The sequence below is a fragment of the Salmo salar genome, chromosome 23, assembly GCF_965601325.2.
Source record: "Salmo salar chromosome 23, fSalSal1, whole genome shotgun sequence".
In the NCBI taxonomy this organism is placed as follows: domain Eukaryota; kingdom Metazoa; phylum Chordata; class Actinopteri; order Salmoniformes; family Salmonidae; genus Salmo; species Salmo salar.
This window is the reverse complement of record NC_138313.1, coordinates 41,429,124-41,447,672: the sequence shown is the minus strand read 5'-3', so window position 1 is coordinate 41,447,672 and position 18,549 is coordinate 41,429,124. Positions and strand designations below refer to the sequence as shown.

The 18,549-nt window shown below is 41.0% G+C and overlaps 2 protein-coding genes across 2 annotated transcripts in view; one reads left to right on the top strand and one right to left on the bottom strand.

The window, feature by feature from the left end:
- Positions 1 to 7,565, bottom strand: part of LOC106584631 (phosphatidylinositol 4-phosphate 3-kinase C2 domain-containing subunit alpha) — a 67,738-nt gene extending 60,173 nt beyond the window's left edge. Inside the window, exon 1 of the mRNA XM_014170115.3 lies at positions 7,464 to 7,565. The gene's annotated coding sequence lies outside the window, so the exon portion shown is untranslated. The remainder of the gene's footprint in view (positions 1 to 7,463) is intronic.
- Positions 7,566 to 8,240: 675 nt separating this feature from the next.
- LOC106584632 (nucleobindin-2) lies at positions 8,241 to 18,255 on the top strand. Its single transcript, XM_014170116.3, has 13 exons — positions 8,241 to 8,405; positions 9,418 to 9,555; positions 12,251 to 12,358; positions 12,609 to 12,741; positions 13,431 to 13,528; positions 15,146 to 15,331; positions 15,675 to 15,765; positions 15,895 to 15,953; positions 16,089 to 16,181; positions 16,316 to 16,405; positions 16,539 to 16,709; positions 17,064 to 17,124; positions 17,335 to 18,255. The coding sequence occupies exons 1-13, from the start codon at positions 8,349 to 8,351 to the stop codon at positions 17,445 to 17,447; spliced, it is 1,398 nt and encodes a 465-aa protein (XP_014025591.1). The 5' UTR covers positions 8,241 to 8,348; the 3' UTR covers positions 17,448 to 18,255.
- Positions 18,256 to 18,549: the final 294 nt, after the last annotated feature.

The window sequence follows — 18,549 nt, the reverse complement described above, 5'->3', positions numbered from 1 at the left end:
TAAAGGACTCACAGACCATGAGAAACAAGATTCTCTGGTCTGATGAAACCAAGATTGAATGCCAAGCGTCACATCTGGAGGAAACCTTGCACCACCCCTACGGTGAAGCAACGTGGTGGCACCATCAAGCTATGGGGATATTTTTCAGCAGCAGGGACTGGGAGACTAGTCAGGATCGAGGGAAAGATGAACGGAGCAAAGTACAGAGAGATCCTTCATGAAAACCTGCTCCGGAGTGGTCAGGACTTCAGACTGGGGCGAAGGTTCACCTTCCAACAAGACAATGACCCTAAATACACAGCCAAGACAACGCAGGAGTGGCTTGGGGACAAGTCTCTGAATGTCCTTGAGTGGCCCAGCCAGAGCCCAGACTTGAACACGAGCTAACATCTCTGGAGAGAACTGAAAATAGCTGTGCAGCAACACTCCCCATCCAACCTGACAGAGCTTGAGAGGATCTGCAGAGAAGAATGTGAGAAACTCCCCAAATACGTGTGTGCCAAGCTTGGAGCGTCATACCCTAGAAGACTGCCAAAGGTGCTTAAACAAAGTACTGTTTTTTTTATTTTTAATACATTTGCAAAAAAAACTGAAACCCCATAATGACAAAGCAAAAACAGGTTGTGTGTAGATTGACAAGGGAATAATAATAAAATAAAAAAGTAATTTTAAAGTAAGGCTCTAACGTAACAAAATGTGGGAAAAGGGGTCTGAATACTTTCAGAAAACACTGTTCAACCCGCCCATTTCTTGACAGATAGCTGAACTAGCCAATTCAGTCATTTCGTCCTGGCAGCCAAGTTGTTTAGAGGTGCGTCCTAACAGAAACACATATCTATATAGATTGATATCTCCCTCTCTCCAGAGCACGGAATATGGTTTCTCTCAGCTCACTGGTCACCATAGCAACACCCACCCGTAGCACGTGCTCCAGCAGGTATATTTCACTGGTCATTCCCAAAGCCAACACTTACTTTGGCCACCTTTCCTTCCAGTTCTCTGCTGCCAATGACTGGAACGAATTGCAAATATCACTGAAGCTGGAATCTTATATCTCCCTCTAACTTCAAGCATCAGCTGTCAGAGCAGTTTGCCAATCTGTAAATAGCACACCCAACTACCTCATCCCCATATTATTACTTACCCTCTTGCACCCCAGTATCTCTACTTGCACATCATCATCTGCACATCTATCACTCCAGTGTTAATGCTAAATTGTAATTATTTCGCCTCTATGGCTGATTAATTGCCTTACCTCCGTACTCTTCTAAATTTGCACACACTGTACATAGATGTTTCTATTTATGTTATTGACTGTACGTTTGTTTATGTGTAACTGTGTTGTTTTTGTCGCACTGCTTTGCTTTATCTTGGCCAGGTCGCAGTTGTAAATCACAACTTGTTCTCAACTGGCCTACCTGGTTAAGTAAAAGGTGAAATAAAAAAAATGAAATAAGCATCCATGATCACAAATCATGACATTGCGTCAAAAGCATCTGCGTTGAATAGATTATCTTTTTATAGGTCGACCGATTAAATCGGAATAGCCGATTAATTAGGGCCGATTTCAAATTTTCATAACAAAAAAAAAATAAAAAATAAATAAATAACAAAAATAAAAATAAAAAATTTAAAAAAAAATGGGTATTTCTGGCCACCAATTTTTTTAAATATATTTTTTAAACCTTTATTTAACTAGGCAAGTCAGATTAAGAACACATTCTTATTTTCAATGACGGCCTGGGAACGGCGGTTAACTGCCTTGTTCAGGGGGGATTCGGGGATTCGTTTTTGCAACCTTCCGGTTACTAGTCCAACGCTCTAACCACCTGCCTTACATTGCACTCCACGAGGAGCCTGCATGGCAGGCTGACTACCTGTTACGCGAGGGCAGCAAGAAGCCAAGGTAAGTTGCTAGCTAGCATTAAACATATCTTATAAAAAACTATCAATCTTAACGTAATCACTAGTTAACTACACATGGTTGATGATATTACTAGTTTATCTAACGTGTCCTGCGTTGCATATAATCGATGCGGTGCCTGTTAATTTCTCATCAAATTTCTCATCAAATCACAGCCTCCTTCGACAAACGGGTGATGATTTAACAAGCGCATTTGCGAAAAAAGCACTGTCGTTGCACCAGTGTCCCTAAACATAAATATCAATGCCTTTCTTTAAAATCAATACACAAGTATATATTTTTAAACCTGCATATTTAGTTAATATTGCCTGCTAACATGAAATTGTGTCACATCTCTAGCGTTCATTGTACGCAGAGTCAGGGTATATGCAACAGTTTGGGCCGCCCGGCTCGTTGCGAACTAATTTGCCAGAATTGTACGTAATTATGACATAACATTGAAGGTTGTGCAATGTAACAGGAATATTTAGACTTAGGGATGCCACCCGTTAGATAAAATACGGAACGGTTCCGTATTTCACTGAAAGAATAAACGTTTTGTTTTCGAGATGATAGTTTCCGGATTCGACCATATTAATGACCTAAGGCTCGTATGTCTGTGTCTTTATTATAATTAAGTCTATGATTTGATAGAGCAGTCTGAGCGGTGGTAGGCACCAGCATTACATTTTACATTTACATTTTAGTCATTTAGCAGACGCTCTTATCCAGAGCGACTTACAGTAGAGAATGGATACATTTCATAAATTTTTTCTTCGTACTGGTCCCCCGTGGGAATCGAACCCACAACCCTGGCGTTGCAAACACCATGCTCTACCAACTGAGCCACACAGGCTCGTAAGCATTCATTCAAACAGCACTTTCGTGCATTTTGCCAGCAGCTCTTCATTGCGCTGTTTATGACTTCAAGCGTGTCAACTCCCAAGATTAGGCTGGTGTAACCGATGTGAAATGGCTAGCTAGTTAGCGGGTGTGCACTAATAGCGTTTCAAGCGTCACTCGCTCTGAGACTTGGAGTAGTTGTTCTTCCCCTTTGTCTGCATGGGTAACGCTGCTTCGAGGGTGGCTGTTGTCAATGTGTTCCTGGTTCGAGCCCAGGTAGGAGCGAGGAGAGGGACGAAAGCTATACTGTTACACTGGCAATACTAAAGTGCCTATAACAACATCTAATAGTCAAAAGTATATGAAATACAAATCGTATAGAGAGAAGTAGTCCTAGAATTCCTATAATAACTACAACCTAAAACTTCTTACCTGGGAATATTGAAGACTCATGTTAAAAGGAACCACCAGCTTTCATATGTTCTCATGTTCTGAGCAAGGAACTTAAACGTTAGCTTTTTTACATGGCACATATTGCACTTTTACTTTCTTCTCCAACACTTTGTTTTTGCATTATTTAAACCAAATTGAGCATGTTTCATTATTTATTTGAGGCTAAATTGATTTTATTGATGTATTATATTAAGTAAAAATAAGTGTTCATTCAGTATTGTTGTAATTGTCATTATTACAATAAAAAAAATAAAAAAAATAAAAAAAAATTGTTTTTAAATCTGCCGATTAATTGGTATCGGCTTTTTTGGTCCTCCAATAATCCGTATCGGCGTTCAAAAGCATAAATCGGTCGACATCTAGTTATTTTATATTCTCAAACTAACAGCAGTGCCTACAGTAAATGATGTCCTTCCACACAGGGGTGAAATGCTAGGGTGATGCTTCTATGTAAATGTTGTTGATCAGTAGGCTAATGGAAGTCCAATGGAAGGCAAACAGATCAGCCAAAACAAGCTCAATAACTCAATGCATGCACACACTCCTATTGAATACGCATTGACCTGTATTGTAGGCCAATGCCATCTTAATTTACACAGTTTATCAAGAGATTTACCATTCATATACTATTATGTAGTTTGGTAAAAACAATCTAAGTCCAATTTATTGTTTGATTTTAAAATTGATGCAGTAATGCATATACATGGCTGTCTGGTAAATTGTCATCAACATTGTCTAATTCAATGATAAGCCCCCTAAAAAAATACACATTGGACATGGTCTAATCTAAATGGATGGACATGACTCGCCAAAAGAGTTTAAAACAGAATGAACCCAAATGTCTCTTACATTTAGCCTCCACATTAGGCTACTATGTGGGGGTGCAGGAAGGCAGGCTAAACCTACAGCCACAGAACAAAACGACCTGAGATGGGCATCATGTTTTAGAAGCACTTAAAAGGGAAAGGGTGAAATTAAAATAAAAAAGTAGTTGGAGAATAGGCTCAAAGTAAAAAATATCTGTGGTGCTGTAAACGATGTTGGGCTAAATTCCCTAATGACCTATTAAAGTATAAAGTGTTAAAAAGACCAACGATACTCAAAGCTACCTACTATGGAAATGTCTGTTTGACTAGAATCATTTATTAAGGATGGAGGGGTCACGACACCAAATTACATTCTGAGTTTGGAATATCCAGAGATCATTTGTTCACTCGATTGAGTAGAATAGCCTCTTTTGCATTTCAAATTGCCTAATAAAAATGTAAGCTAACAATCTACTGGGCAGCAGATGAAAGTATAAAACAACATATTTAAGAAAGGAATGAGTAACCAGGTCAGTTTGTACAGTGATGGCCATTGGCTGGGCTAAATCTAAAATGCTGAGCTTCCTGCTGCTTTGGGTCCAACCTGAGAGCTGGTGCAAAACGAACAAAACACATTCTGACATGACTTTAGTGTCCATGCTTGAAAGTAGAGTCCCAATACACAACTACAATGTCACATTTTGTTGACATCGATGAGATTTGAGAGGTAAAAGTATGCAACAAAGTGGCAATAGCCCAACTCAAAATGTCAGTTCATAACCTCAGTACATGTGCACTTCAATAGTCATGGTTCCCACATGCAGACTCTGCCCCAAACAACGTTTCCATCCACAGTTACGCGAATAAAGTCATACCGTATATAAAAATGTAAAAAAAACACCACAACTGATGGAAACAGGTAGTGTCGCTACAATTTTATAAATGCAGACAATTTATTCGTTCGACACGGTGGGAACTTTTTGTGTCTTAAAGTTTATTACGCAAGAAATGGTGGTGGAAATGCCTTTATGCTCAAATATTAATATAGTAACCACCACATGACTTGAGAAGGCATGCAGTTTACTAGGCTACAGATGAAATAAGTTATGAAGACCTTCACTGGGTGGTGAAAGTGCACAGTGATCTTGATGCTCTTTTCCAATAAATATCGAGGGTCTTATTCTGGTGACATGATCGATGCTTGACTGCCATTTGACAAATAAAAATATGAATCGCTCTTATCCATAACCTCATCAGATAGACTAGCCTACCCACACTGTATCTGCAAGCTGTTGGCTAGAGAGCACGTGCCAGAGTAGGCATATTTGCTATCCAACACAACAGTTTGTGACAAAACTATTGGTAGAGTTGAAAATGTGATGGAAACACATTGAACTTTAGATTTGTATTCGGTACATGAAAACTTAAGTGAAAAAGTACATTGGGTGTACTATGTCATCATGCACTGATTTTTATCCGCAACAAGTCTGTTGCGTGGAAACACCACTGGTGGGAAAATGCACATATTTTCTTTATGCAGATTTTTTTAAATATTCGCATGAAAATCTGTCGCCAAGTGGATGGAAAACTAGCTAGACACAGATCCTGCCTTTCCTTCTGGGAAACATTTCTGATGACTGGGCAAATAGTTATTGGACACACAAAGGAGCACCTGCTTCTCCAGTCTTTCTGTAGTAACATTACCAACTGTTCTGCAGTAACTAGGCCAAGTTTAACAAAACCATAAAGATCATCTTTAACACTAAGATACTTGCTAGGCAGTGGAACAACGATGATTTTAATTTTAAAATCCTTCTGCTCCTTATAGGAAACATCACTGCACTCTATACTCCTCCGTAAACTGGTCATCTCTGTATACCAGTCGCAAGACCCAGTGGTTGATGCTTATTTATAAAACCCTCTTAGGCCTCACTCCCCCTTATATGAGATATCTACTGCAGCCCTCATCCTCTACATACAACACCCGTTCTGCCAGTCACATTCTGTTAAAGGTCTCCAAAGCACACACATCCCTGGGTCGCTCATCTTTTCAGTTCACTGCAGCTAGCGACTGGAACGAGCTGCAAACAAACTCAAACTGGACAGTCTTCATTCAAAGACTCAATGATGGAAACTCTTACTGACAGTTGTGGCTGCTTTGTGTGATGTATTGTAGTCTCTACCTTCTTGCCCTTTGTGCTGTTGTCTGTACCGCTACCATGTGCTTCTGCCATGTTGCTGCCATGTTGTGTTGCTGTCATGCTGTGTTAGATCTCTTTATTTATTTTTAAAATGTTTATTTCACCTTTATTTAACCAGGTAAGCTAGTTGAAACCAAGTTCTCAATTACAACTGCAACCTGGCCAAGAAAGCATAGCAGTGCGACACAAACAACAGAGTTACATGGAATAAACAAGTGTTCAATCAATAACACAATAGAAAAAAAGAAAGTCTATATACACAGTGTGTGCAAATGGTGTGAGGAGGTAAGGCAATAAATAGGCCATAGTAGCGAAGTAATTACAATTTAGCTAATTAACACTGGAGTGATAGATGAGCAGATGGTGATATGCAAGTAGAAATACTGGTGTGCAAAAGAGCAGAAAAGTAAATGAAAACAGTATGGTGATGAGGAAGTTAGATTGGGTGGCCTATTTACAGATGGACTATGTACAGCTGCAGCGATCGGTTAGCTGATGTTTAAAGTTGCTGTAGTATTGTGTGTTATGTAGTGTTGTCTCTCGTCGTGATGTGTTTTGTCCTATATTTACACACACACACCACACACACACACACACACACACACACACACACACTTTTATCCCAGCAGGAGGCCTTTTTCCTTTTTGTAGGCCGTCATTGTAAATAAGAATTTGTTCTTAACGGACTTGCCTAGGTAAATAAAGATTTAAAAAAAAAATGTAACACCTGACTCGAGCTGAACTTTGAAGCCGATCCTATTACTGTAGCTACTAGTTCCACTGCCACAAATACAATTCGCACTTTGATATGCACACGTGTCAAGTAGGATTTTACAAATTGAAAATAATAATTTAGAGTTGATTAACTAGTTAGAGATAATTCAGTGAATAAACTTGTCAATATAGTTTGGCTACAGTGACTAACTTCAAATAGCCAGACAGAGAGCGAGAGAAATCAATTTCAACATCGAATCCATGTTGGTACGCGACGGTGGCATAACTACGTGTCATTTGTCTTGGAATAATGTGCTCTGGAGGCGTCAAACGCTTATCTTCGTTGATCAGAATTTTGCACAACACTGATTCAATAATTTAAAGCACTCCGTGACCTGCCAACAAAGTTAAACAACAAGGAAGAAACGCAGGAATTTGAGTGCGAGCAAAGCCCGAATACCTGACCGATTTTGGCCAACTATAGTTATCGGTATCTTAACTTTTCCATACATATATGATCGGTAAATAAATATAATTTCTCACCTTTTAGCGGTACGATGTTTGTAGCCATTTTCCTGAAGCTGCAATTTTTATCCATCCACTCGCTCGCGCAGACACAACGTCAGTTCCTGTTGAGGTGGTTTGGTTTGATCACGTTTCACCAAAATCAAACAAAACTGGGAAACAGCGTCACCATGTGGCACAAAACAGAAAGATGATAAGGAAAAATAATCCTGGAAAATCTTTGGACAATGTTGATGTTATCTGAATCTCTGATGATCATTTGTGTATTTATGCGTGATGGGCTATCACTGTCCTCAGGTTCACAAACAATATGAACAGCTAGTCATTTTATTTTGTATGCTCCATTTGTAGTCAGATGTTTTTACTTAGCTTGAGAGTTGACTACTACGGGTTATTCAAATAAAATAAAATAAACAATAGCTGTATCATCTTAACCTCAAGACACACGACATGAGAAATTCTAAGACATTTACATTTTAAGGGCTGTGCATTGCATTCAAATTACTATTGTAATTCTTGACTCCCAGAATGACTCAAATACAGGCAACAGTTGAGACTGGAATGGGTTGGATCACGTCCCAATTCAGCATCTCTTTGGCTCTGATGTAACTCCGCCCTCTTGGTTTACACAGGTTTGTAAACGCCACGTACATCTTGCTTCACAGCACCTTGACCAACAATGTTAAGCAAACCCTTTGACTGACTACTTGTGCCCAACTGGCTGCCAACGCGACTATTTCACAGAGCGAAGAGAACATTTCTACCCAATGAGGATGGTTGGGGGCGGGGCGTTACCATGGCAATTAGCTGTTCGGTTGGTCTGACTAGGAAGAGGCTGACCGGTGTAAAGTGCATGACATCTGTAAACAGACTCCAGTCTTTTCCAGTTGTCTCCAGGGTTGGATGAATTATAGCAAACGTTTAAAAAAAATAATAACTGAAAAGGGGGGCACTGTCAAAGTAAGTTTGTGTTTCTTTTAGCTTTTCAATTAAATGTAGTATCATACTATTATGGACAAATTACATTTCAGTAGTTGGAGATCGTGCGTGCTCGTGATCTATCCACACCCTACTTGTTCAACACTTCAGTACCTAGCTAGATAGTTATTATGCTGCTACCTGTATATCTTACACAGATATCCAGAGCTCATTAGAATATTATCAAAAAATAACCCCAATATGAACCTGGTGAAATTAGATGGCTAGATAACAGATGTAACAGAACAAGTGCAACACTATTGACTGCTGCTGCTGATGTGGTCATGATGTTACACCTAAACAGGTTGACAAGGTTCTCTTTCAGGTGTCAAAGCCCAAGAGAACTGGGCTACGTTCAGTTGCTAAACGTTGTCGAACGCTGCAGATATAAATGCAACCAACATGATTTCTTGTTCTACATGTCGGAGAGGCACTTTTGTTCTGCATAACATATCTGAACGTTCCAAAACGTGTCCTGCTAAACATCCCTTTTATCCCATAGACAAGGGAGTGGCACAGTCACCACAGTTTTATTCTGGTCGAGGTTACTGTGGGGATTAAGATTAAACTAGTTTAACTTGTCAACACATTGGTCAATAGGGAGGAGTGGGTGTGGGTTCACTGGTTCCAAAAGCATCGGCCACATTTCCCAGGCCAGTGAGCTTACTGTAAGAGGGTGATGTTTACTGAAGAACAGTTCAGTATAACCCTGTTTCTTCATGTTACCTATGAAACATTTAGGAATTTAATATGCCCTATATACATAAAGAGATCGTTTGGCAACATACAATATCAATGACTTACCTGTAGGCTCAAATAGATGCTTTATATCTTGCCATTCTGTCTGTGAAATAGTAGATTAGTGTCAGTTCATTTAACCAACTGTGAAATGTGTCTATTTGACCATTAGCCATTTCTCATAGTTTCTCTTGAAGCAGCTGTTTATGTAGTCAACGATTAACCTCAGCTAGTTGATGTTCTCCTGTGTACACAGATGTTGTGGAGTAAAGCCTTCTGCCACTACACTGTGCTCCTCCTGAGCCTGTGGTTCTGTGTGGAAGCAGTGCCCATCGCTGTGGACAGGACTAAAGTGGAAACCCCAGAGGAGAAACTGGAGGCACCACAGAATGTGGTGAGTGGATAGTGGTGTGTGGAGTGTGTGTGTTTGTGTTGCAGTACCTACATTGCCTTCAGAAAGTATTCAGACCCCTTGATTTTCCCCAAATGTTGCTACGTTAAACCCTTATTCTAAAATGAATTCAATGTACACACTACCCCATAATGACAAAGGGAGAACAGGTTTTGAGATTCTTTTTGCAAATTTATAATAACAAAACAACAACAAACGTATTTACTTAAGTGTTCAGACCCTTGGTCCATCCAATTCTTTATGGACTAAAACCAACAGGTCTGACCATTATCTGGTCCACCCAATCCTTTACAGACTGAAACCAACAGGTCTGGCCATTCTCTGATCCACCCAATCCTTTACAGACTGAAACCAACAGGTCTGACCATTATCTGGTCCACCCAATCCTTTACATACTGAAACCAACAGGTCTGGCCATTCTCTGGTCCACCCAATCCTTTACAGACTGAAACCAACAGGTCTAGCCATTCTCTGGTCCACCCAATCCTTTACAGACTGAAACCAACAGGTCTGACCATTATCTGGTCCACCCAATCCTTTACATACTGAAACCAACAGGTCTGGCCATTCTCTGGTCCACCCAATCCTTTACAGACTGAAACCAACAGGTCTGACCATTCTCTGGTCCACCCAATCCTTTACATACTGAAACCAACAGGTCTGGCCATTCTCTGGTCCACCCAATCCTTTACAGACTGAAACCAACAGGTCTAGCCATTCTCTGGTCCACCCAATCCTTTACATACTGAAACCAACAGGTCTGGCCATTCTCTAGGCCATCCAATCCTTTACAGACTGAAACCAACTAACACAACTGAAACTAACACAATACCCATCATTACACCCAGAGCCATACTGTATATAGCAGTGCATTCGGAAAGTATTCAGACGCTTAACATTTTCCACATTTTGTAACATTACAGCCTTATTCTAAAATTGATGAAATTATATTTTTTCTTCATCAATCTACAGAAAATAACCCATAATGACAAAGTGAAAATAGGTTTTAGAAATGATTGCACTTTTTTTTGTTTTTTGTAATACCTTATTTACATAGTATTCAGACCCTATGCTATGAGACTTGAAATTGAGCTCAGGTGCATCCTGTTTCCATTGATCATCCTTGAGATGTTTCTACAACTTGATTGGAGTCCACCTGTGGTAAATTCAATTGATTGGCCATGATTTGGAAAGGCACACACCTGCCTATATAAGGTCCCACAGTTGACAGTGCGTGTCAGAGCAAAAACCAAACCATGAGCTCCGAGACAGGATTGTGTCGAGCCTCAGATCTGCGGAAGTGTACCAAAAATGTCTGCAGCATTGAAGGACTCTAAGAACACAGTGGTCTCCATCATTCTTAAATGGAAGAAGTTTGGAACCACCTAGACTCTTCCTACAGCTGGCCACCTGGCCAAACTGAGCAATCGGGGGAGAAGGGCCTTGGTCAGGGTGGTGACCAAGAACCTGTTGGTCACTCGAGTTCTAGAGATCCTCTGTGGAGATGAGAGAACCTTCCAGAAGGACAATCATCTTTGCAGCACTCTACCAATCAGGCCTTTATGGTAGAGTGGCCAGACGAAAGCCAATCCTCTATAAAGGCACATGACAGCCCGCTTGGAGTTTGCCAAAAGGCACCTAAAGACTCTCAGACCATGAGAAACAAGATTCTCTGGTCTGATGAAACCAAGATTGAACTCTTTGGCCTGAATGCCAAGCATCACGTCTGAAGGAAACCTGGCACCATCCCTCACCATGCTGTGTGGATGTTTTTCAGAGACTGGGAGACTAGTCAGGATCGAGGGAAAGATAAACGGAGCAAAGTGCAGAGAGATCCTTGATGAAAATCTGCTCCAGAGGACCTCAGACTGGGGTCAAGGTTCACCTTCCAACAGGACAACGACCCTTAGCACGCAGCCAAGACAACGCAGGAGTGGCTTCGGGACAAGTCTCTGAATGTCCTTGAGTGGCCCGGACTTGAACCCGATCGAACGGCTCTGGAAAGACCTGAAAATAGCTGTGCAGCAACGCTCCCTATCCAACCTGACAGAGCTTGAGAGGATCTGCAGAGAAGAATAGGAGAAGAATGGGAGAAATTCCCCAAATACTGGTTTGGCAGGTTGTTACTACTTATGTAAAGGTGATATTTCTGTTTTCTTATTTTTTTGTGTGCAAAAATCGATAGAAACTTGTTTTTGCTTTGTTGTTATGGTGCATTGTGTGTAGATTGCTGATTTTTATTTTTTGTGAAGTTCATCATAATTTATTACAGTTGAAGAGGGAGGACCACACACCATGTTATTGCATGACTCCAAGTTTACTTTGATAGGATGGTTATTATATTAATATTTGTGCATAAAGGCGTTCCCACCGCCATTTGTCGCATAATACATTTTACCGACACAAAAAGATCCCACCATGTTGAACGAACAAATCATCTGTCGGCATTTATAAAATTGTACCGAAACTACCCGTTTCCGTCACAGCTGTCGTGATTTGTTTTGTACGCACTTGGTGCATGAATAATGAGTCAGAAAGAGGAAAGGCTCTTAAAGAAATACATCACTGCAGAAAATGGAAGGAGGTCTAGACATACCATAGGCCATATGTGAATCCAATGTAAACCTCTCCACTTACATACTGCAATGTGGATTTGGAATTTGGGTTTTTGTTTCAGGACACCGGGCTTCACTATGACCGCTACCTCAGGGAAGTCATTGATTTCCTGGAGAAGGACCAGCATTTCAGAGAGAAGCTCCACAATACAGACATGGAGGACATTAAGGTACCCCAGCAGCTATAGCATTTGCAGGGCTGTGTTCATTAGACACCAAACAGATTTTTTTTTTAAACGTACTGAAACAGGGATGGGCTACCTGTACTCGTCCTATAAGAAATGCTCATTTTATTTTCCCGTTGCAAAATGTTTTCAGCTGTTTGTTCCGTGCCCTAATGAACACGATCCAGCTGGCCTAGTCAGTTTCCTTTGATTGTTATTGGCCCTCAAATCTCTGGCTGCTTTTGTTTTTGAGCAGCAAGGCAAACTGGCCAAAGAGCTGGACTTTGTCGGCCATCATGTGAGGACCAAACTGGACGAGCTGAAGAGGCAGGAGGTGAACAGGCTAAGGACGCTCATCAAAGCCAAACAAGATGCTGAGGGAGGGCATGGTACGCTGGTGTATCTGTTATTCAAATATGTCATTTCCTATCTAAATGGCTGCCATCCTATGAGCAGGAATGTTTGTCCAGTTGACAGGACATGATGCAGTGCACCACCAACATCCTAAGATTGATATAGTGTGTCACATAGGAAAGTGGAAGTGCCTTGAGGCTATTGTGCAAGTAAATAGGAAAGTCACATGTTGTGAAATGTCTAAATTGACACATTTGGGAAGAGGGTTTGAGGTTCTACTACCGAGCATGGTCTTGCACTCAACCAAGACTGTGCTTACATTGGAACTGCCAGAAATACTTGGTTGTGGTCACTGCCAAAGCTAACGTGCAGTCGAGTCGGTCATCAAAACACTCTCAAATGCCTGTGAAATGTTAGCACATTCTTTTAGCGTTGCCCTACAAATGTCCACAATGTCAGTAACTGCTTGGTGTCATCAGTCAACATGGTGTGACTAGTTAATTGTTAAGAGGGGATTTTAATATGGAACATTTCAGAGTAAAGGTCACTATCATTAATTACAATGATTTGAATTGTGGATAAATGTCAGCTGTAACTACACAATTACCTCATCATATACAGCCTCCATTTTGTCAGCAGTTTTCAGCAAGGGACTTGTAACCACTTAACTCGTATAGTATTAGTGTTCCTCCTAATTAGAGCCTTCTCTCCTCTTTCCCCTCAGAAATGAACCACAAGGTGCTACTCAAGCAATTTGAGTACATGAACCACATGAACCCACACACCTTTGAAGTGGAGGACCTGGATAGGCTTATTCAATCGGTAGGGATGTTGTCCATACACAGTACACCAGGGATCATCAACTAGATTCAGCCTTGGGACAATTTTTCTCTTGAGCGGATGGTCGAGGGACCGGAACACAATTACATATAATTTGTAGACTGCAAATTGACCGCAAGAAGCCCATATATATATATTTGACTAAAACATAATAATTTCAAACCTTGCTTACATTTGTATACAATCATGTCTCTCTATTATGTGTGTGAATACTTGGGAACAGATTTCCTAAATGAAAATCCCTTGGAGCTGATTTCGCCAGTTGGGGAACCCTGCACTACACCATGATACAATGATTAAAATGGCCGCACAACAGTTCTTAAAACCACTGTGCTCAGAACTTGTGGTGCATGTACCAAAATTAAACCAGGGCCTATACTGAAAAATAGTTTTAAAAGTTCATACACTGACAATGGCCTTACAACCAAAATGTTTGCTCTGCACTTGTCTCTTGAATGAATAAGCAACTCTCTGGTGAACGAGGACATCCCTTTTGAGCCAACAGCCCAAAGCGGTTGTAGCCTTAAAGCTAACTTGCTGTGTTTGAATAGCAGCTATATTGGAAAGTTCACCCTAACCATGCACACCACGTACATGTTCTCCGTCTGGGGGAAAAAAAGAAGAAACGTTTACAGGACGATCATTTTCACTTTAAACTAATCATCAGGAACATGTCTTTCTCACCCTCTTCTCTAATGGTCTCGTTCCACAGTTATTGGTCTCTGACACAGTGGGCTTGTATAGTATTTATTTAAATTCCAGATTGTAATGGGAATTTTCAGGTGAACAAAAAGGAGAGCAGTCATTGAGGAAGTAAATTCAGTTTAATACAATAATTCAGGGAGACACTTCCAGAACATAAGCATAGAAAATGTCTAACGGTCCTTCTCTGAGAAGGCACCTATATTAATCAGACCGTCCCAAATATTCTGTAAACATCAGCCCGAGAGACTTGTACAAAGTCACAACATCAGCGACTACAGGATCACACTGTGTCATAGAGATATTTTCAGTGTACCTTCTGCAGCTCTGGCATCAATCACTATCAAACATTCAACACTGACAGACATTTGATACAGTCAGTTAACAGGTCAAAGGTAAAAACATACATACTTAGTTACAACAGATAATTGTAGACTCACAAGTGAAAACGACCTAATTAAATATGGTACTTAAATGTACATGGTTAAGTCCTGTTTCCCTCCCCAAGAGAATGTGTCTGTATGCATTTCCCCGAACATAAAATCATGTTTATTACATAGGAGGCTGTGGAGGGGAGAACGACTCTTACTAATGTCTGGAATGGAGTAAATGGAATGCTATCAAACACATAGAAACAATGTGTTTGAGTTCAATACCATTCCATTTGTTCCGTTCTAGCCGTTACTATGAGCCTGTCCTCCCCAATTAAGGTGCCACCGGTCCGTTAAGGTTTATTACTTATCAATCCAGATCCCAGTAAATCAAATACTGGAAAATAATTAATCAAATCATTTCTCATTACACAGATTTATCAAAATGTTCACTTATCTAGTAAAATTAGGGTTGCTATAGGAAGAATAAGAATCGCATGCTTTCTTTTTTCTGGTTGATATATAGGCTACCAATGACTTGGAGAACTATGACCAGAAGCGTCACGAGGAGTTTAAGAGGTACGAGATGATGAAGGAGCACGAGAGGAAGGAGCACCTGAAGAACCTCGACGAGGAGCATCGCAAAGACGAGGAGCAGCACTATGAAGAGCTGAGGAAGAAACACGCAGACCATCCTAAAATCAACCACCCTGTAAGACGTTTGCCTTGATACTGTAACTAAACCCAAAATCCACCACCCTGTGAGGCATTTACCTTGATAATCAACCCCCCCTAAGACATTTCAGTGACATTAAGCCCCAAATTCACTAGCCTGGTCTCAGATCTTTTTGTGCTGTAGACCTCTAGCCAACCATAAGAGTTGGCTTCACAGCACAAACAGATCTGGGATCAGGCTACAAAGTGTGTGTGTGTGTGTGTGTGTGTGTGTGTGTGTGTGTGTGTGTGTGTGTGTGTGTGTGTGTGTGTGTGTGTGTGTGTGTGTGTGTGTGTGTGTGTGTGTGTGTGTGTGTGTGTGTGTGTGTGTGTGTGTGTAGGGAAGTCAGGACCAGCTGAAAGAGGTCTGGAAGGAGTCAGATGGTTTGGACCCAAATGACTTTGACCCCAAGACCTTCTTCAAACTCCATGGTAAGTTCACACCAGAAGCTATTCACAGCTTGAAAACACAGAACAAAAGTCAAATAAAATAATATTGTCTCACATTCTCAAATTACACACCAACCACAATGAAGCCTATTGAGAAATGATGTCTTGCAGACACCAATGGAGACGGCTACATTGATGAGCAGGAGCTTGAAGCCCTGTTCACTAAAGAGGTGTGTGTGGCTGGAGTAGGCCTAGTTTTGAAATGTGTGTGTGTGTGTGTGTGTGTGTGTGTGTGTGTGTGTGTGTGTGTGTGTGTGGCTGGAGTAGGCCTAGTTTTGAAATATGTGTGTGTGTGTGTTTTGTAGCTGGAGAAGATGTACAGACCCAATCTAGATGAGGATGACATGACAGAGATGGAGGAGGAGAGACTGCGCATGAGGGAACACGTCATGAATGAGGTGAGCTGGCACGAGGGGTGGGGTATGATGGGGTCACTGAGTCATACACACAGCCAACTGTTTTCAGGATTTTGCCCCACTGCTTCTTCAGGCAACCTACTTGCTGACATTGACTTCCTTTTGTCTGTACTCAGGTAGACACCAACAAGGACAGACTGGTCTCCCTGGAGGAGTTCCTGATGTCCACAAACAAGAAAGAGTTCTTAGAGCCAGACAGCTGGGAGGTAAGAGACAGGCCGCCACCACCTGCTGCCACGTGACGTGGTCAAGAGTACAGACATGTTGTTGATCCTAACTCTGAGAGGCTATGCAGTAATGGAGCTTCTACCCTACCCTCTCATCTCGTCTCCTCCTCAGACTCTGGAGCAGGCTCCCGCGTACACCGACGAGGAGATGAAGTTGTTTGAGGAGCAGCTGGCCCAGGAGGAGAGCAACCTCAACCAGAAGACCTCAGATCTGCAGAAACAGAAGGAGGAGCTGGAGAGGCAGCAGGAGAAGCTCAACGCCCAGAAAGCTGAGCTGCAGCAGGTAACATAATACTGTAGCACATAGCAATGTTATCATTTATAAAATGTTAGCATAGACAGCTAACAATCAATTAACAGCTAACGTACCCGTTTGACACAAAATGCATCTGCAGCACACAGCAGCAGAGCTTTGACACAGTAGAATCAAGTACCTTCAGTATTAGAGGGGTAACCAACTTAATAAATAAGTGACTTGTAATTTGACTGTTTATTGTGTGACATTGGCTCACCCTCAACAAAAGAGAGCACCGTTTCATCTACAATTTTGTTAATTGTAAACACTTTTGAACTGGGTCATCACTCTCCCATGTTGTTGGTGGATAACATCTCCTTCTCTTGTCTGTCTTCTCCTCAGGCTGTGGAACACATGCAGATAATAAAATTGGAAAAAGCAAACGCTGCCATTGAGGTTAAAGGTTAGTTCAAGTTGCCTTCAGTTATAATATCCTCTTTCATAGACTGGTATTACCATAATTAATAATAACTATTGGTCGAATCCTAACTTCCACTTAAGTAGTCATGCATTGATGTCAATGGGAGACCAACTCAACATTTGACTGAAGAGGAAGTTAGGATTTGCCCCTATCTGTTTCAAACCCGGTGATGATGTGTTAACTTGTCTTTAGATGGAGGCGCTACAGTAGCAGTACCCCCTGGAGATCAAGCATTGCCAGTACTACCAGGAGACAGCCTACCTCTACCCCCCGGTCACCAGCAACACTTACCTGCACGCTCTTAGCAGGCCCGGCAGCTTTTTCTGTGTGTTTGCGTGTGCGTGTGTGTGTATATAAATCTTTCAGTGAATCAGTTTTAATGTGTTGTCAGGCCTCTGGATTTCCCACCACACACCTGAATGCACACATACAGTTCAACAATTTCCGGACACTAGCTAAACCAATTAGAATGTAGCCTTTGATTTTGACCCACTTCTAGTTGTGGCATTCTGTAGCTGGCAGGAGCAGCCAGCACAACCAACAAGACTTGAAGGAATCTGAACCAGACATTCTGTGGACAATCCAGTCTTCGTTATTAGTTCATTATAACCTATTGACAACCACGGCACAGTTCTAGATGGGAAGTGCTTTGGGAGAAGTGGGAAGAGTTTTTGTTCCTGAATATTAGCAGAATGTGTGCAGTATTTCATTTTCTATCTAGTTAGGTAGGCTACCCAGTGGCATCGTTTCTTTGGAGAAACATGTTTAAAATACATTTGGTTGAATAGTTTACAGAGGTGGGAAAAGGAAGGTCAAATGAATGTCTATTTTGACATGCTGCTTGGTAGTATGTCAACCTCAATAAGTTAAAATTTACCTTGATAATAAATAGCCTTGCTGATTCATTCCTGACATTAATAATTGCCCATATACAGATAAACTCCTATTGGCTTCACATCAATGACAATGAAGGCATAAATAGTTATTTTCAGTATTACATTGGTTTTAATTTGACTTTGTTAATTAAGAAACTATTATGGTACTGTAACTCAATATTGGCCACCTTTTTTTAACCTGCCATAAACTGCCATTCTTCCTCTTTGAACAAGAACACCCTGTTGATGTGGACTGTGAATGTTGTTAGTTGTTCCATTGTGGTTGATACTGACAATTGTAGTAGTGGTATTTCATTTATCTTAGTGGTGACTGTCTGTTTACTGCATTTGTGTGTGAGAGCTTGTCTTTGTGTGAAAGTATGAGGATCACAGATTAGGAACAAAATGCATGGATTTGTGGGGTAATACCATGGATATTCAACATTAATACCACAGATATTGTTCTATACTTAATAACATGGGTATTCTACTAAACTCAATACCAGTGGTGTAAAGTACTTAAGTATAAATA